A 20,498-nucleotide genomic window follows, 5' to 3' on the forward strand; every position below is an offset into this window, starting at 1 on the left:
ATTCCAGAACATTCCAGGGAAGGGGGGGAAATTCCAGAGAAAGGTGGAAAATTCCAGGGAAGGGCGGGACATTCCAGAGAAGGGGGGAAAATTCCAGGAGAATTCCAGGGAAGGGCAGAAAATTCCAGGGAAGGATGGAAAATTCCAGAGAAAGGTGGAAAATTCCAGGGAAGGGTGGAAAATTCCAGGAAAATTCCAGGGGAGGGGGGAAAATTCCAGGGAAGGGTGGAAAATTCCAGGAGAATTCCAGGGAAGGGCAGAAAATTCCAGGGGAGGGCAGAAAATTACTGGGAAGGGGGGGAAATTCCAGGAGAATTCCAGGGAAAGGGGGGAAAATTCCAGGGGAGGGCGGGAAATTCCTGGGGAATTCCAGGGAAGGGCGGAGAATTCCAGGGAAAGGTGGGAAATTCCAGGAGAATTCCAGGGAAAGGTGGAACATTAAAGGGAAGGGGGGAAAATTCCCAAGAAGGGAAGAAAATTCCCGAGAAGGGTGGAAAATTCCAGGGAAGGGCGGGAAATTCCAGAACATTCCAGGGAAAGGTGGAAAATTCCAGGAGAATTCCAGGGAAGGGGGGAAAATTACAGGGAAGGGCAGGAAATTCCAGGGAAGGGGGAAAATTCCAGAGAAGGGGGGGAAATTCCAGAGAAGGGCAGAAAATTCCAAGGAAGGGCGGGAAATTCCAGAACATTCCAGGGAAGGGGGGAAAAATTACAGGGAAGGGCAGAAAATTCCAGGAGAATTCCAGGGAAGGGCGGGAAATTCCAGGGGACGGGGGAAAATTCCAGGGAAGGGTGGGAAATTCCAGGAAAGGGCAGAAAAGTCCAGGGAAAGTTGGAAAATTCCCAGGAAGGGCAGAAAATTCCAGGGGAGGGCAGAAAATTACTGGGAAAGGTGGAAAATTCCAGGAGAATTCCAGGGAAGGGCGGGAAATTCCAGGGAGGGGTGCAAAATTCCAGGGAAGGGAAGAAAAATCCCGGGAAGGGCAGAGAATTCCGGGGAAGGGGGGAAATTCCAGAACATTCCAGGGAAGGGGGGAAAATTCACAGGGAAGGGCAGAAAATTCCAGGAAAAAGTGGAAAATTCCAGGGAAAGGTGGAAAATTCCAGGGAAGGGCAGGAAATTCTAGAACATTCCAGGGAAGGGCAGGAAATTCCAGGGAAAGGTGGAAAATTCCAGGGAAGGGGGGGAAATTCCAGAACATTCCAGGGAAGGATGGAAAACTTCCAGGGAAGGGCGGGACATTCCAGAGAAAGGGGGAAAATTCCAGGAGAATTCCAGGGGAGGGCGGAAAATTCCAGGGAAGGGCGGGACATTCCAGAGAAAGGGGGAAAATTCCAGGAGAATTCCAGGGGAGGGCGGAAAATTCCAGGGAAGGATGGAAAATTCCAGAGAAAGGTGGGAAATTCCAGGGGAGGGCGGGAAATTCCAGGGAAAGGGGGAAAATTGCAGGAGAATTCCAGGGAAGGGTGGAAAATTCCAGAACATTCCAGGGAAAGGTGGAAAATTCCAGGGGAGGGTGGAAAATTCCAGGGAAAGGGGGAAAATTCCAGAACATTCCAGGGAAGGGGGGAAAATTACAGGGAAGGGGGAGAACATTCCAGGGAAGGGGGGGAAATTCCAGGGAAGGGGGGGAAATTCCAGGGAAGGGAGAAAAATTCCAGGGGAATTCCAGGGAAGGGTGGAAACTTCCAGGGAAGGAGGGGAAATTGTAGGGAAAGGTGGAAAATTCCAGGGAAGGGCAGAAAATTCCAGGGAAAGTGGAAAATTCCAGGGAAAGTGGAAAATTCCAGGAGAATTCCAGGGAAAGGTGGAAAATTCCAGGGATTCCCAGCCTGGATGGGCTCAGCCATGAGGGGAAAGCTCTGAGAATTCCCTGGATCCTTTCCCACATTCCCAAAATCCTTTCCCTAAATCCATTCCCCATTCCCTGGATCCATTCCCCCATTCCCCATTCCCTAAATCCAACATTCCCCCATTCCCTAAATCCTTTCCCCATTCCCCAAATCCCCCATTCCCCATTCCCAAATCCCCCAAATCCCAAATTCCCCATCCCCCATTCCCAAATCCCCATTCCCAATGCCCCATTCCCCAAATCACCCATTCCCAAATCCCCCAAATCCGCAATCCCCATTCCCCATTCCCAAATCCCCATTCCCCATTCCCAAATCCCCCATTCCCAAATCCCCCATCCCCATTCCCCATTCCCATTCCCCATTCCCAAATCCCCCAAATCCCCCAAATCCCCCATTCCCAAATCCCAAATCCCCCATTCCCAAATCCCCCATTCCCAAATCCCCATTCCCAAATCCCCCATTCCCCAAATCCCCCATTCCCAAATCCCCCATTCCCAAATCCCCCAAATCCCCCATTCCCCAAATCCCCCATTCCCAAATCCCCCATTCCCAAATCCCCCAAATCCCCCAATTCCCCCATTCCCCATTCCCAAATCCCCCATTCCCCAAATTCCCCATTCCCCATTCCCAAATCCCCAAATCCCCCAAATCCCAAATTCCCCAAATCCCCAAATCCCCCAAATCCCCCATTCCCAAATGCCCCATTCCCCAAATCCCCATTCCCAAATCCCCAAATTCCCCATTCCCCCAAATCCCCAAATTCCCAAATCCCCCATTCCCAAATCCCCCATTCCCATTCCCCATTCCCCATTCCCCATTCTCCAAATCCCCCAAATCCCCCAAATCCCCCAAATCCCCCATTCCCAAATCCCCCATTCCCCATTCCCCAAATCCCCCATTCCCAAATCCCCCAATCCCAAATCCCCCAAATCCCCCATTCCCATGGGATCCATTCTGGAATTTTCCCTCCCGGCAGCTGCAGCAGCAGCCTCAGCTCAAGGTCAGGGCTCAGCATTCCCAGATTTCCCCGGGAATTGCCGGGAATTGGCCTTTGCCCGGAGCAGCTTTTGATTCCCGGGATTTCAATCGGGGCCCGCGCGGAGCCGGAGCCTTTGAGGGATAATTCGGGATCGGGGAGGGCGGCAGCGGCTCCGGAGCCCTCGGCACGGCCCCGGCCCCATCCGGCCCCGCATTCCCGGCAATTCCCGGCAATTCCCGGCAATTCCATGGGAACCGGGGGCTCCGGGAGGGGCTCCCTGCCCTGCGCCGGCCCCAAATTCCAGAGGAACCCCCGGGCATGGATCCGGAGCCTCCCGGAGCCCAGGATCCCAAAATGGTTCGGGATGGGATCCTTGGAGCTTCAGCCCCGTCCCCAAAATCCTGGGATTTTCCAGCCTTTCCTGGGATACTCGCAGGGATCCAGGAATCCCTTCCCAAATCCCATTTTTAGGGAATTCTCTGCATTCCCAGCCTGGGAATGGATCCGGCCCCATCCGACTCCTCCTTGGGAAGGAATTTTGGGATTTCCCAGGGAATTGGGGTTTTACTCTGGTTTTCCATCCCCAAAAAATTCCATAAAAACCTCCGGGGATGGATCCTGAGTGTCCTTGATCCCAGAATCCCGGGATGGTTTGGGATGGGATCCTTGGAGCTTCAGTCCCATCCCCAAAATCCTGGGATTTTCCAGCCTTTCCTTGGATACTCGCTGGGATCCAGGGAAATTCTCTGGGAATCGCAGCCCAGCCAGGAATCCCTTCCCAAATCCCATTTTTAGGGAATTCTCTGCATTCCCTGCCTGGGGTTGGTTCCAGCCCCACCCCGACTCCTCCTTGGGAAGGAATTTTGGGATTTCCCTGGGAATTTGGGGTTTTACTCTGGTTTTCCATCCCCAAATTCCATAAAAACCCCCGGGGATGGATCCTGAGCTTCTTTGACCCCAAAATTCTGGAGTTCCATTCATGGGATCCCTGGACTTTCAACCCCATCCCATTCCAATCCCAAAATCCTGGGATTTTCCAGCCTTTCCTGGGAAATTCACTGGGATCCAGGGAAATCCTCTGGGAATCGCAGCCCAGCCAGGAATTCCTTCCCAAATCCCATTTTTAGGGAATTGTCCCCATTCCCTGCCTGGGGTCGGATTCAGCCCCACCCGAATCCTCCTTGGGAAGGAATTTTGGGATTTCCCTGGGAATTGGGGTTTTACTTCCCTTTCCATCCCCCAATTCCATAAAAATCTCTCGGGATGGATCCTGAGTGTCCCTGATCCCAGAATCCCAAAGTTTCATTGATTCGCAGAGAAATCCCAAAATTCCTTCCCAAGGATGAGTCAGGATGGGGATGGATCCGGTCCCAGGCAGGGAATGGGGACAATTCCCTGAAAATGGGATTTGGGAGGGAATCCCTGGCTGGGCTGCGATTCCCAGAGAATTTCCCTGGATCCCAGCGAATATCCCAGGAAAGGCTGGAAAATCCCAGGATTTTGAGATTGGAATGGGATGGGATTGAAAGTCCATGGATGCCATGAGTAGAATTCCAGAATTTTGGGATCACAGATGCTCAGGATCCATCCCCGGGGGTTTTTATGGAATTCAGGGATGGAAAACCAGAGTAAAACCCCAATTCCCAGAGAAATCCCAAAATTCCTTCCCAAGGATGAATCAGGATGGGGATGGATCCGACCCCAGGGATTTTTATGGAGAGAATTCCCTCAAAAATGGGATTTGGGCAGGGATTCCTGGCTGGGCTACGATTCCCAGAGGATTTCCCTGGATCCCTGTGGGTATCCAAGGAAAGGCAGGAAAATCCCAGGATTTTGGGATGGGGATGGGATGGGAAAGGGATGGGATTGAGGGTCCATGGATGCCATGAATGGAATTCCAGAATTTTGGGGTCAAGGACACTCAGGATCCATCCCCAGGGATTTTTATGGAATTTGGGGATGGAAAACCAGAGTAAAACCCCAAATTCCCAGAGAAATCCCAAAATTCCTTCACAAGGATGAATCAGGGTGGGGCTGGATCCATCCCCAGGCAGGGAATGCAGAGAATTCCCTGAAAAATGGGATTCCCTAAAAAATGGGATCCCTGCGAGTATCCAAGGAAAGGTTGGGAAAACCCCAGGATTTTGGGATGGGGCTGAAGCTCCAAGGATCCCATCCCGAACCATCCCGGGATCCTGGGACCAAGGACACTCAGGATCCATCGCCAGGGATTTCTATGGAATTGGGGGATGGAAAACCAGAGTAAAACCCCAATTCCCAGGGAAATCCCAAAATTCCTTCCCAAGGAGGAATCAGGGTGGGGCTGGATCCGGTCCCAGGCAGGGAATGGGGACAATTCCCTAAAAATGGGATTTGGGCAGGGATTCCTGGCCGGGCTGCAATTCCCACAGGATTTCCCTGGATCCCTGGCAGGAAAAGCTGGAAAATCCCAGAACAGTGGGGTGGGAATGGGATGGGGTTGAAAATCCATGGATCCCAGCAATGGAATTCTGGGATCCTGGGCTCCGGGAGGCTCCAGATCCATCCCCGGGGGTTTTATGGAATTCAGGGATGGAAAGGGAAGTAAAACCCCAAATTCCCAGGGAAATCCCAAAATTCCTTCCCAAGGAGGAATCAGGGTGGGGCTGGATCCGGTCCCAGGCAGGGAATGGGGACAATTCCCTGAAAATGGGATTTGGGCAGGGATTCCTGGATCCCTGGGAGTATCCAAGGAAATGCTGGAAAATCCCAGGATTTTGGGGACGGGGCTGAAGCTCCCTGGATCCCATCCCGAACCATTCTGGGATCCTGGGCTCCGGGAGGCTCCGGGTCCATTCCCGGGGGTTTCTCTGGAATTTGGGGCCGGCGCAGGGCAGGGAGCCCCTCCCGGAGCCCCCGGATCCCATGGAATTGCCGGGAATTGCCGGGAATTGCCGGGAATGCGGGGCCGGATGGGGCCGGGGCCGTGCCGAGGGCTCCGGAGCCGCTGCCGCCCTCCCCGATCCCGAATTATCCCTCAAAGGCTCCGGCTCCGCGCGGGCCCCGATTGAAATCCCGGGAATCAAAAGCTGCTCCGGGCAAAGGCCAATTCCCGGCAATTCCCGGGGAAATCTGGGAATGCTGAGCCCTGACCTTGAGCTGAGGCTGCGGCTGCGGCTGCCGGGAGGGAAAATTCCAGAATGGATCCCATGGGAATGGGGGATTTGGGGGATTTGGGGATTTGGGAATGGGGAATGGGGAATGGGGAATGGGGGATTTGGGGAATTTGGGGAATTTGGGGAATGGGGGATTTGGGAATGGGGGATTTGGGGGATTTGGGAATGGGGAATGGGGAATGGGGAATGGGGAATGGGGAATGGGGAATGGGGAATGGGGGATTTGGGAATGGGGGATTTGGGGGATTTGGGAATGGGGGATTTGGGAATGGGGAATGGGGAATGGGGGATTTGGGGGATTTGGGGATTTGGGGGATTTGGGAATGGGGGATTTGGGAATGGGGGATTTGGGATTGGGGGATTTGGGAATGGGGAATGGGGAATGGGGAATGGGGGATTTGGGAATGGGGATTTGGGGGATTTGGGGATTTGGGGATTTGGGAATGGGGGATTTGGGGGATTTGGGAATGGGGAATGGGGAATGGGGGATTTGGGAATGGGGAATGGGGAATGGGGAATTGGGGAATGGGGGATTTGGGAATGGGGAATGGGGGATTTGGGGGATTTGGGAATGGGGAATGGGGGATTTGGGAATGGGGGATTTGGGAATGGGGGATTTGGGGAATTTGGGAATGGGGAATGGGGAATGGGGAATGGGGGATTTGGGGGATTTGGGTATTTGGGAATGGGGAATGCGGGATTGAGAATGGGGGATTTGGGAATGGGGGATTTGGGAATGGGGGATTTGGGGATTTGGGGGATTTGGGGAATGGGGGATTTTCCGGAATGGGGAATGGGGGATTTGGGGGATTTGGGAATGGGGGATTTGGGAATGGGGGATTTGGGAATGGGGAATTGGGAATGGGGAATGGGGGATTTGGGAATGGGAATGGGGAATTTGGGAATGAGGGATTTGGGAAATGGGGGATTTGGGGGATTTGGGGAATGGGGGATTTGGGAATGGGGAATGGGGAATGGGGATTTGGGAATGGGGGATTTGGGGGATTTGGGGGATTTGGGGGATTTGGGGAATTTGGGGAATGGGGGATTTGGGGAATGGGGAATGGGGAATGGGGGATTTGGGGAATGGGGGATTTGGGGAATGGGGATTTGGGGAATGGGGAATGGGGGATTTGGGAATGGGGGATGGATTTAGGGAATGGGGGAAAAGATCCAGGGAATGGGGAGGGAATCTGGGGAATCGGGAATGGATTTGGGGAATGGGGGAGAGGATTTGGGGAATGGGGGAAAAATCCAGGGAATGGGGAATGGGGGATTTAGGGAATGGAGAGAGGATTTGGGGAATGGATTTAAGGAATGCGGGAATGGATTTAGGGAATGGAGGAAAAGATCCTGGGAATGGGGAGGGAATCTGGGGAATCGGGAATGGATCCAGGGAATGTGGGGAAAGGATGGAGGGAAAATCCTGGCGGATGGAGGAAAAGCGGGAAAGGATTTTGGGAAAAGTGGGAAAGGATCCAGGGAAAAGGTTGGAAAATGCAGGGAGAATAAAGGGGGGGGGAAAGGACGCAGGGAATGATGGGAAGGGTGGAGGGAAAAGTGGGAACGGATTTAGGGAATGTGGGAATGGATTTGGGAAATGTGGGAATGGATCCAGGGAAAGGGTTGGGAAATGCAGGAAAAATGGGAAAGGATTTGGGAAAAGTCCTGGAGGATTTTGGGGAATGTGGGAAAGGAATTTGGGAAAAGGTGGGAAAGGATTTTGGGAATGCGGGAATGGATTTGGGAAATTTGGGAATGGATTTGGGAAATGTGGGAAAGGATTTGGGAAATGTGGGAATGGATGGAGGGAAAGGGGTTGGGAAATGGAGGAAAGGGAGAAAAGGGTGAAGGAAAAACGGGAGAGGATCCAGGGAATGCGGGAAAGGAATTTGGGGAAAAGTGGGAAAAGATTTTTGGGAATTTGGGAGAGGATGGAGGGAAAATCCTGGAGGACGGAGGAAAAGCGGGAAAGGATTTTAGGAAAAGGTGGGGAAAGGATCCAGGGAAAAGGTGGGAAAGGATTTTGGGGAAATCCTGGATTTTTCGGGGAATGTGGGAAAGGATCCAGGGAAAACTCCCAGGGATCCAGGGAGAGGATTTTGGGAAAGGGGGGAAAAATCCAGGGAATTCCCTGGAAAATGGGATTTGGGCAGGAATTCCTGGCTGGGCTGGGATTCCCAGAGAATTTCCCTGGGAATTTCCCAGGAAAGGCTGGAAAATCCCAGGATTTGGGGGTTGGAATGGGATGGGATTGGGGATCCCGTCTGAGGAATTCCGGGATTTTGGGATCCAGGATTTTTATGGGATTTGGGGACGGGAAAGGGACCGGGAATCCCAAATTCCTGGGAAATCCCAAAATTCCTTCCCAGGGAAGATTTGGGATGGGGATGGATCCGATGGCAGGCTGGGAATTTCAGGAATTCCCTGGGAAAAAAGGGAAAATTTGGGATTTGGGAGGGAATTCCCGGCTGGGCTGGGATTCCCAGAGAATTTCCCTGGGAATTTCCCAGGAAAGGCTGGAAAATCCCAAAAATTTGGGGTTGGAATGGGATGGGATTGGGGATCCCGTCTGAGGAATTCCAGGATTCTGGGATCCAGGATTTTTATGGGATTTGGGGATGGGAAAGGGACCGGGAATCCCAAATTCCAGGGAAATCCCAAAATTCCTTCCCAGGGAAGATTTGGGATGGGGATGGATCCCATGGCGGGGCTGGGAACGGAGGGAATTCCATGGGAAAAATGGGAAAATTTGGGATTTGGGCAGGAATTCCTGGCTGGGCTGGGATTCCCTGGGAATTTCCCTGGGGATTTCCAAGGAAAAGCTGGAAAATCCCAAAAATTTTGGGGTTGGAATGGGACGGGATTGAAAATCCATGGATCCCATCTGAGGAATTCCAGGATTCTGGGATCAAGGATTTTTATGGGATCTGGGGACGGGAAAGGGACGTGGAGCCCCAAATTCCAGGGAAATCCCAAAATTCCTTCCCAGGGAAGATTTGGGATGGGGATGGATCCGATGGCAGGCTGGGAATTTCAGGAATTCTCTGGGAAAAATGGGAAAATTTGGGATTTGGGAAGGAATTCCCGGCTGGGCTGGGATTCCCAGAGAATTTCCCTGGGAATTTCCAAGGAAAAGCTGGAAAATCCCAAAAATTTGGGGGTTGGAATGGGATGGGATTGGGGATCCTGTCTGAGGAATTCCAGGATTCTGGGATCAAGGATTTTTATGGGATTTGGGGATGGAAAAGGGACCGGGAATCCCAAATTCCAGGGAAATCCCAAAATTCCTTCCCAGAGAAAACTTGGGATGGGGATGGATCTTCCCATGGCGGGACTGGGAATTTCAGGAATTCCCTGGGAAAAATGGGAAAATTTGGGATTTGGGAGGGAATTCCCAGCTGGGCTGGAATTCCCAGAGAATTTTTCCTGGGAATGTCCAAGGAAAAGCTGGAAAATCCCAAAAATTTGGGGTTGGAATGTGATGGGATTGGGGATCCTGTCTGAGGAATTCCAGAATTTTGGGATCCAGGATTTTCATGGGATTTGGGGATGGAAAAGGGACCGGGAATCCCAAAATTCCAGGGAAATCCCAAAATTCCTTCCCAGGGAAGATTTGGGATGGGGATGGATCCCATGGCGGGGCTGGGAATTTCAGGAATTCCCTGGGAAAATGGGAAAATTTGGGATTTGGGCAGGAATTCCTGGCTGGGCTGGGATTCCCAGAGAATTTCCCAGGAAAAGCTGGAAAATCCCAAAAATTTGGGGTTGGAATGGGATGGGATTGGGGATCCTGTCTGAGGAATTCCAGGATTCTGGGATCCAGGATTTTCATGGGATTTGGGGATGGGAAAAGGACCGGGAATCCCAAATTCCAGGGAAATCCCAAAATTCTTTCCCAGGGAAGAATTGGGATGGGGATGGATCCGATGGCGGGCTGGGAATTTCAGGAATTCCCTGGAAAAAATGGGAAAATTTGGGATTTGGGAGGGAATTCCCGGCTGGGCTGGGATTCCCAGAGAATTTCCCTGGGAGTTTCCAAGGAAAAGCTGGAAAATCCCAAAAATTTGGGGTTGGAATGGGATGGGATTGAAAATCCATGGATCCCGTCTGAGGAATTCCGGGATTCTGGGATCAAGGATTTTTATGGGATCTGGGGACGGGAAAGGGACCGGGAATCCCAAATTCCAGGGAAATCCCAAAATTCCTTCCCAGAGAAAACTTGGGATGGGGATGGATCCCCATGGGATTTTCTGGGATTTTTCCCAGAAAACATGGGCTGGGAACGGAGGGAATTCCATGGGAAAAATGGGAAAATTTGGGATTTGGGAAGGAATTCCCAGCTGGGCTGGGATTCCCAGAGAATTTCCTTGGGAGTATCCAAGGAAAAGCTGGAAAATCCCAAAAATTTGGGGTTGGAATGGGATGGGATTGGGGATCCCATCTGAGGAATTCCAGGATTCTGGGATCCAGGATTTTCATGGGATTTGGGGATGGGAAAAGGACCGGGAATCCCAAAATTCCAGGGAAATCCCAAAATTCCTTCCCAGAGAAAACTTGGGATGGGGATGGATCCCATGGTGGGCTGGGAATTTCAGGAATTCCCTGGGAAAAATGGGAAAATTTGGGATTTGGGAGGGAATTCCCGGCTGGGCTGGGATTCCCAGAGAATTTCCCTGGGAGTATCCAAGGAAAAGCTGGAAAATCCCAAAAATTTGGGGCTGGGATGGGACAGGATTGAAAATCCATGGATCCCATCTGAGGAATTCCCGAATTTTGGGATCAAGGATTTTTATGGGATCTGGGGACGGGAAAGGGACCGGGAATCCCAAATTCCAGGGAAATCCCAAAATTCCTTCCCAGGAAAAAACTTGGGATGGGGATGGATCCCCATGGGATTTTCTGGGATTTTTCCCAGAAAACATGGGCTGGGAACGGAGGGAATTCCATGGGAAAAATGGGAAATTTGGGATTTGGGAGGGAATTCCCGTCTGGGCTGGGATTCCCAGAGAATTTCCCTGGGAATTTCCAAGGAAAAGCTGGAAAATCCCAAAAATTTGGGGTTGGAATGGGATGGGATGGGAAACCGATGGAATTCCGGGATTCTGGGATCCATCCCCGAGGGATTTTTATGGAATTTTTGGGGCTGGGGAGGGCAGGGGAGGTTTTTCCCATTTTTCCGAGGTTTTTCCCATTTTTCCGAGGTTTTTCCCATTATTTTTCCGTGCTGGATTCCAGGTGCTGGATGAGCTGGAGCAGCACCTGAGCAATTCCCGCTATTTTCGCTTCCTGTGGTTCCCGCACACCGAGAACGTCCAGGTCATCTACCAGGACCCCACCGACCAGGCACGGAGTAAAAAAATCCTAAAAATCCCCCCCCAAAAAATTCCCCAAAAAAAATCCCCCCCAAAAAATCCCCCCAAAAAAAATTCCCAAAAAAATCCCCCCAAAAAAATTCCCAAAAAAAAATTCCCCAAAAAATCCCCCCAAAAAAATCCCCCCAAAAAAATACCCCAAAAAAAATCCATAAAATCGGGAAAAGCCAAAAAATCCCCCCCCCAAAAAAATCCTCCCCAAAAAAAATTCCAAAACAATCCCCAAAAAAAATTCCCAAAAAAATCCCCAAAAAAATCCCCCCCAAAAAATCCCTGAAATGGGGAAAATCCCAAATATCCCCCCCCAAAAAAATCCCCCAAAAAAATCCCCCCAAAAAAATTCCCCCAAAAAAATACCCCCAAAAAAAAAACCCCAAAAAATCCCCCCAGAAAATCCCCTCCAAAAAATCCCTGAAATGGGGAAAATCCCAAAAATCCCCCCAAAAAAATCCCCCCAAAAAATCCCCAAAAAAATCCTCAAAAAAATCCCCCCCAAAAAAATCCCTGAAATGGGAAAATCATGAAAAGCCCAAAAATCTCCAAAAAATCCCCCCCAAAAAATTCCCCCAAATAAATCCCAAAAAAAATCCCCCCAAAAAATCCCTGAAATGGGGAAAATCGGGAAAAGCCCAAAAATCCCCAAAAAAAATCCCCCCAAAAAAATCTCTGAAATGGGGAAAAGCCAAAAAAAATCCCCCCAAAAAAATCCCCCCCAAAAACCCCCAAAAAAATCCCTGAAATGGGGAAAAGCCCAAAAATCCCCCCAAAAAAATCCCCCAAAAAATCCCCCCAAAAAATCCCCCCCAAAAAAATCCCTGAAATGGGGAAAATCCCAAAAATCCCCCCAAAAAATCCCCCCCAAAAAATCCCCCCCCAAAAAAATCCCCAAAAAAAAAAAAATCCCAAAAAAATCCCCAAAAAAATCCCCCCAAAAAATCCTCCCAAAAAATCCCTGAAATTGGGAAAATCCCAAAAATTCCCCCCAAAAAATCCCCCCAAAAAATCCCCCAAAAAATCCCCCCCAAAAAAATCCATGAAATGGGGAAAATCCCCCCCAAAAAAATCCCCCCAAAATATCCCCCAAAAAAATCCCCCCAAAATATCCCCCAAAAAAATCCCTGAAATGGGGAAAATCCCAAAAATCCCCCCCAAAAAAATCCCAAAAAAAATCCCCCCAAAAAATCCCCCCCCAAAAAAATTCCCAAAAAAAATCCCCCCAAAAAATCCCCCCCAAAAAAATCCCCCCAAAAAATCCCCCAAAAAATCCCTGAAAAGGGGAAAATCCCAAAAATTCCCCCCAAAAAATCCCCCCAAAAAATCCCCCCCCAAAAAATCCCCCCAAAAAAATCCCAAAAAAATCCCAAAAAAATCCCCCCCAAAAAAATCCCCCAAAAAATCCCCCCCAAAAAATCCCTGAAATGGGGAAAATCGGGAAAATCCCAAAAATCCCCCCCAAAAAATCCCCAAAATTCCCCCAAAAAATCCCCCCCAAAAAATCCCTGAAATGGGGAAAATCAGGTAAAGCACAAAATTCCCCCCCAAAAAAATTCCCAAAAAAATCCCCCCAAAACAATCCCCCCAAAAAAATCCCCCCAAAACAATCCCCCCCCCAAAAAAATCCCCCCAAAAAAATACCCCCAAAAAAATACCCACAAAAAAATACCCCCAAAAAAATACCCACAAAAAAATCCCTGAAATGGGGAAAATCGGGAAAAGCCCAAAAATCCCCCCCCCAAAAATCCCCCCAAAAAATCCCCCCAAAAAAATACCCCCCAAAAAATAAAAAAAAATCAAAAGAAAAAAATCCCCCCCAAAAAAATCCCCCCAAAAAAATTCCCAAAAAAATCCCCCCAAAAAATCCCAAAAAAATCTCCCAAAAAAAATCCCCCAAAAAAAATCCCCCCCCCAAAAAAATTCCCCCCAAAAAAATCCCCCAAAAAAATCCAAAAAAAATCCCCAAAAAAATCCCCCCCAAAAAAATCCCCCCAAAAAAATCCCTGAAATGGGGAAAATCCCCCAAAAAAATCCCCCCAAAAAATCCCCCCCAAAAAATCCCCAAAAAAAAATCCCCAAAAAAAAAAAAATCCCAAAAAAATCCCCAAAAAAATCCCCCCAAAAAATCCTCCCAAAAAATCCCTGAAATTGGGAAAATCCCAAAAATTCCCCCCAAAAAATCCCCCCAAAAAATCCCCCAAAAAATCCCCCCCAAAAAAATCCATGAAATGGGGAAAATCCCCCCCAAAAAAATCCCCCCAAAATATCCCCCAAAAAAATCCCTGAAATGGGGAAAATCCCAAAAATCCCCCCCAAAAAATCCCCCAAAAAAATCCCCCCAAAAAAATCCCAAAAAAAATCCCCCCAAAAAATCCCCCCCCAAAAAAATTCCCAAAAAAAAACCCCCCAAAAAATCCCCCCCAAAAAAATCCCCCCAAAAAATCCCCCAAAAAATCCCTGAAAAGGGGAAAATCCCAAATATCCCCCCCAAAAAAATCCCCCAAAAAATCCCCCCCAAAAAAATCCCTGAAATGGGGAAAAGCCCAAAAATCCCCCCCAAAAAAATCCCTCCAAAAAATCCGCCAAAAAAATCCCTGAAATTGGAAAAATCCCAAAAAGCCTTAAAAGTCCTGAAATCCCAAAAAATCCCTGAAATCCCCAAATCCCTGAAATCCTTAAAATTCCTAAAATCCCCGAAAATTCCGAAAATCCCAGAAATCCCTTAAGTCCCTGAAATCCCTTAAATCGGAAATAGCCCAGAAATCCTTAAAATCCCTAAAATCCTGAAAATTCTTGAAATCCCAAGAAATCCCTTAAATTGGGAAAATCCCAAAAAGCCTTAAAATTCTTGAAATACCAAGAAATCCCTGAAATCTCCAAATCCCTGAAATCCCAAAAAATTGCTGAAATCCCTGAAAATCCCTGAAATCCCAAAATCCCAAAAATACTTGAAAATTCCAAAAATTCCTAAAATCCTAAAAATTCCTAAACTCCCTTAAATCCCTGAAATCCCCAAAAAATCCCTAAAATCTCTGTAATCCCAAAAATCCCAAAAATTTCTGAAATCCCTGAAAATTCCTAAAATCCCAAAAATACCTAAAATCAGTAAAATCCCTAAAATCCCTGAAATCCTAAAAATTCTTAAAACCCTAAAAATCCCTGAAATCCTAAAAAATCCTAAAAATCAAAAAATCCCTGAAAATGTCTAAAACCACTGAAATCCCTAAAATCCCTGGAATCCCCAAAAAATTCCTAAAATCCCTAAAACCCCAACATTTGCTAAAATCCCTAAAATCCCTGAAATTCCTAAAAATCCCCAAAATTCCTCAAATCCCTGAAATCCTAAAAATTCCTAAAACCCCAAAAATTGCTGAAATCCCAAAAATCTCTAAAAATCCCTGAAATCCTGAAATTCCCCCAAATCCCCGAAATCCCAAAAAATTCCTAAAATCCCCGAAATCTCAAAAGTCCCCAAAAGTCCCCAAAATTCTGAAAATCCCTGAAATCCCAAAAATCCCAAATTTTCCTCAAATCCCTGAAATCCTAAAAATCCCTGAAATCCCAAAAATCCTTGAAATCCTAAAAATTCCTAAAACCCCAAAAATTGCTAAAATCCCAAAAATCTCTAAAAATCCCAAAAAATCCCTAAAAATCCCTGAAATCCCTTGAATCCCTAAAATCCCAAAAGTCCCCAAAATCCTAAAAATCCCAAATTTTCCTCAAATCCCTGAAATCCTAAAAATCCCTGAAATCCTAAAAATTCCTAAAACCCCAAAATTGCTAAAATCCCAAAAATCTCTAAAAATCCCTGAAATCCCTGGAATCCCTAAAATCCCAAAAAATTCCTAAAATCCCCGAAATCCCCAAAATTCTGAAAATCCCTGAAATCCCTAAAAATCCTGAAAATCCCAAATTTTTCTCAAATCCTAAAAATCCCAAAAATTCCTGAAATCCTAAAAATTCCTAAAACCCCAAAAATTGCTAAAATCTCAAAAACCTCTAAAAATCCCAGAAATCCCTAAAAATCCCAGAAATCCTAAAAATTCCTAAAATCCCCAAAGTCCCCCAAATTTGCTAAAATCCCTAAAATCCCTGAAATCCTGAAAATTCCTAAAAATTCCTAAAATCTCTGAAATCCAAAAAAATCCCTGAAATCCCAAAAAATTCCTAAAATCCCCAAAGTCCCCAAAATCCCAAAAATCCCTAAAATCCCAAAAATCCCAAATTTTCCTCAAATCCCTGAAATCCTAAAAATTCCTAAAACCCCAAAAAATTGCTAAAATCCCAAAAATCTCTAAAAATCCCCAAAATCCCTAAAAATCCCTGAAATCCCTAAAATCCCTGAAATCCTAAAAATTCTTAAAACCCAAAAAATCCCTGAAATCCTAAAAATTCCTAAAACCCCAAAAATTGCTAAAATCCCAAAAATCTCTAAAAATTCCCGAAATCCCAAAAATCCCTGAAATCCCTCGAATCCCTGGAATCCCTAAAATTCCTGAAATCCCAAAAAACCCCAAAAATCCTCAAAATTCTGAAAATCCCTGAAATCCCTAAAATCCTAAAAATCCCAAATTTTCCTCCAATCCCTGAAATCCTAAAAATCCCAAATTTTCCTCAAATCCCCGAAATCCCTAAAATCCCTGGAATCCCTAAAAATCCCAAAAAATCCCTAAAAATCCCCGAAAAATCCCTAAAAATCCCCGAAATCCCTCGAATCCCTGGAATCCCTCGAATCCCTAAAAATCCCTGAAGTCCCTAAAATCCCTGGAATCCCAAAATTCCCAAAAATCCCCCCAAAATCCCCTCCCTGTGTTCCTTTGCAGCCCCCGCGCTCCTCGTGGAGCTGGTTCTGGGATTGCGCCGTGGGACATCACCTGCTGCAGCTCCTGCTCTGGGTCAGGTGGGAAAACACAAAAAAAACCCCAAATATCCCCCAAAAAATCCCCAAACATCCCCCAAAAAATCCCCAAAAATCCCCAAATCCTAAACCTTAAATTGCAGAAATCCCAAAAACCCCAAAAATCCCAAACCTTAAATTCCCAAAATCCCCAAAAATCCCAAATCCCCAAAAATCCCAAACCTTAAATCCCAAAAATACCCAAAATCCCAAACCTTAAATTGCAAAAATCCCAAAAATCCCCAAAGCCAAAACCTTAAATTCCAAAAATCCCAAAAATCCCGAAAATCCCAAACCTTAAATCCCAAAAATATCAAAAATCCCCAAAATCTCCAAAATTCCAGAAATTCCAAATCCCTCAAACCCCAAACTCCAAATCCCCAAAATTCCAAATCCTACACCCCAAATCCCAAAAATCCCCAAAATCCCCAAACCTTAAATCCCAAAAATCCGCAAAACCCCAAAAATCCCAAAAATCCCGAACCTTAAATTCCAAAAATCCCAAAAATCCCCAAAATCCCCAAAATCCCCAAAATCCCCAACCTTAAATCCCAAAAATCCCCAAAATCCCCGAAGTCCCAAAAATCCCCAAAATCCCAAACCCTAAATTCCAAAAATTCCCAAAATTCCCAAAGTCCCAAACCTTAAATTCCAAAAATCCCCAAAACCCCAAAATCCCCAAAGTCCCAAACCTTAAATCCCCAAAATCCCAAAAATCCCCAAATCCCAAACCTTAAATTGCAAAAATCCCCAAAATCACAAAAATCCCCAAAATCTCCAAATCCCAAACCTTAAATCCCCAAAATCCCCCAAATCCTAAACCCTAAATCCCCAAAATCCCAAACCATAAATTCCAAAAATATCAAAAATCCCCAAAATCCCAAACCCAAAATCCCAAAAATCTCCAAAATTCAAAAAATCCCAAATCCCCCAAACCCCAGATCCAAAACCCCAAATCCCAAAAATCCCAAATCCTACACCCCAAATTCCAGCCCCCAAATCCCAAAAGTTCCAAAAACTCCAAAAATCCCTCCCAAAATCCCAAACCCCAAACCCACAAATTCCAAACCCCAAATTCCAAATCCCAAAAATCCCAAATCCTACACCCCAAATCCCAGCTCCCACATCCCAAAAATCCCAAACCTTAAATCCCAAAAATCGCAAAAATCCCCAACCTTAAATTCAAAAAATCCCCAAAATCCCCCAAATCCCAAACCTTAAATTCCAAAAATCCCAAAAATCCCAAAATCCCCAAAATCCCCAAAATCCCAAACCTTAAATTCCAAAAATCCCAAAAATCCCAAAAATCCCCAAAATCCCCAAAATCCCCGAAGTCCCAAACCTTACATTGCAAAATCCCCAAAATCCCCAAAATCCCAAACCGTAAATTCCAAAAATTCCCAAAATTCCCAAAGTCCGAAACCTTAAATTCCAAAAATCCCCAAAACCCCAAAATCCCAAACCTTAAATCCCCAAAATCCCAAAAATCCCCAACCTTAAATTCCAAAAATCCCAAAAATCCCCAAATCCCAAACCTTAAATTGCAAAAATCCCCAAAATCCCCAAAATCCCAAACCTTAAATCCCCAAAATCCCCCAAATCCTAAACCCTAAATCCCCAAAATCCCAAACCTTAAATTCCAAAAGTCTCAAAAATCCCAAAAATATCAAAAATCCCAAATCCCAAAAATCTCCAAAATTCCAAAAATCCCAAATCCCCCAAACCCCAAATTCCAAATCCCAAAAATCCCAATTCCTACACCCCAAATCCCAGCCCCCAAATCCCAAAAATCCCAAAAATCCCAAAAATCCCAAGCTCCCCAAATTCCAAACCCCGAACCTCAAATCCCAAAAATCCCAAAAATCCCAAACCCCGCAGCGCAAATCCCAAATCCCAGCTCCCAAATCCCAAAAATTCCAAACCCCAGAATTCCCAATGCCGGGGTCGGGATCAGCAGGATCGGGATCGGGATCAGGATTGGGTTTAGGATTGGGATCGGGATTGGGTTTAGGATTGGGATCGGGATTGGGACTGGGAATGGGATCAGGGTTGGGATGATTGGGATCGGGATCAGGATCAAGATTGGGGTCAGGATTGGGATGGGATTGGGATTTGGGTTGGGATTTAGTTTGGGATTGGGATTGGGATTGGGTTTGGGATGGGGATTGGGGTTTGGGATTGGGATTGGGAATGGGATCAGCATTGGGATCATTGGGATCATTGGGATCAGCATTGGGATCATTGGGATTGGGGATTGGGGTTGGGATCAGAATCAAGATCGGGGTCAGGATCAGGATTGGGACCGGGATTGGGTTTGGCATCGAGTTTGGGATTGGGTTTGGGGTTGGCATCGAGGTTGGGATCAGGTCTGGGATTGGGATTGGGAATGGGAATGGGATCAGGATTGGGATCATTGGGATCATTGGGATTGGGATCATTGGGATCATTGGGATTGGGGTTGGGATTGGGTTTGGGATCAGGATTGGGATTGGGTTTGGGTTTGGGGTTGGCATCGAGGTTGGGATCAGGTCTGGGATTAGGATCGGGATGGGGATTGTGAATGGGATCAGGATTGGGATCATTTGGATCAGTGGGATCATTGGGATCAGGGTCGGGGCAGGGATCAGGATTGAGATCGGGATTGGGGTTGGGGTTGGGTTTGGAATTGGGATTGGGGTCGGGATTGGGATCCAGATCCGGACTGGGATTGGGGTTGGGATTGGGATCCAGATCCGGACTGGGATTGGGGTCGGGATTGGGGTTGGCATCAAGATCGGGATTGAGATTGGGATTGGGGATCATGATCAGGGTTGGAATCAGGAATGGGATCAGGAAGGGGAACGGGATTGGGATTGGGATTGGGACTGGGACTGGGATTGGGATCAAGATCGGGGTCAGGATCAGGACTGGGATTGGGATGAGGATGGGATCAGTTTTGGGATTGGGATCAGGATCGGGATTAGTATCAGGATTGGGGTTGGGATGAGGATCAGGATTGGGATTGGGCTCATTGGGATTGGGGTTGGGATCAGGATTGGGATCAGTGGGATCGGGGTCGGGGTTGGGATCAGGATTGGGATCAGGATCAGGGTTGGGATCGCGGTTGGGATTAGTACCGGGATTGGGATCATTGGGGTCAGGATTGGGATTGGGGTTGGGATCATTGGGATCAGGTTTGCCATTTGGATCAGGATCGGGATTGGGATTGGGTTTGGGGTTGGCATCGAGGTTGGGATCAGGACTGGGATTAGGACCGGGATGGGGATCAAGAGTGGGATTGGGAATGAGATCAGCATTGGGAGCATTGGGATCGGGGTTGGGATCAGGATCGGGATTGGGATTGGGAATGATGGGATCAGATTGGAATTGGGGTCAGGATTGGGATGGGGATTGGGGTCGGGATCAGTTTTGGGATTGAGATCAGGATCGGGATCAGTATCAGGATTGGGGTTGGGATTGGGATGAGGATCAGGATTGGGATCGTTGGGCTCATTGGGATTGGGGTTGGGATCAGGATTGGGATCATTGGGATCGGGGTCGGGGCGGGGATCAGGATTGGGATTGGGATCAGGATCAGGATTGGGACTGGGATCGGGATCGGGGTCAGGATTGGGATTGGGATCTAGATTGGGATCATTGGGGTCAGGATCTGGATTGGGATCATTGGGGTCAGGATCGCGATTGGGATCGGGATCAGGATCGGGATTGGGATTGGGGTTGGGTTCAAGTTCACTATTGGGATCGGGATTGGGATCATGATCGGGGTTGGAATCAGGAATGGGATCAGGAAGGGGAACGGGATTGGGATCGGGATCAGGATCAAGATCGGGGTCAGGATCAGGATCGGGATCGGGGTCGGGATCAGGACCACAGTCGGAATGGGGATGGGGATTGGGGTTGGGATCAGTTTTGGGATTGGGATCAGGATCGGGATGAGGATCAGGATTGGGTTTGGGATTGGGCTCATTGGGATCGGGGTGGGGATCAGGATTGGGATCAGGATTAGGGTTGGGATCAGTGTTGGGATTAGTACCGGGATTGGGGTTGGGATCATTGGGGTCAGGATCGGGATGGGGGCTGGGATCATTGGGATCAGGATTGGGATTCGGATTGGGGTCGGGATCGGGATTGGGATTGGGATCGGGATTGAGGTTGGGATCAGGACTGGGATTAGGATCGGGATGGGGATTGGGATGGGGATCAAGAGTGGGATTGGGATGGGGATCAAGAGTGGGATTGGGAAT

General features: G+C 47.7%; 1 protein-coding gene across 1 annotated transcript in view; it reads left to right on the forward strand.

The window, feature by feature from the left end:
- Window positions 1–20,498, forward strand: part of LOC129134553 (L-gulonolactone oxidase-like) — an 83,048-nt gene that overhangs the window by 33,577 nt on the left and 28,973 nt on the right. The window contains exons 6-7 of the mRNA XM_077176371.1: window positions 11,227–11,334; window positions 16,181–16,257. Coding sequence (XP_077032486.1) covers window positions 11,227–11,334; window positions 16,181–16,257 — 185 coding nt within the window. The remainder of the gene's footprint in view (window positions 1–11,226; window positions 11,335–16,180; window positions 16,258–20,498) is intronic.

The sequence above is a fragment of the Agelaius phoeniceus genome, chromosome 3, assembly GCF_051311805.1.
Source record: "Agelaius phoeniceus isolate bAgePho1 chromosome 3, bAgePho1.hap1, whole genome shotgun sequence".
Taxonomy (NCBI): domain Eukaryota; kingdom Metazoa; phylum Chordata; class Aves; order Passeriformes; family Icteridae; genus Agelaius; species Agelaius phoeniceus.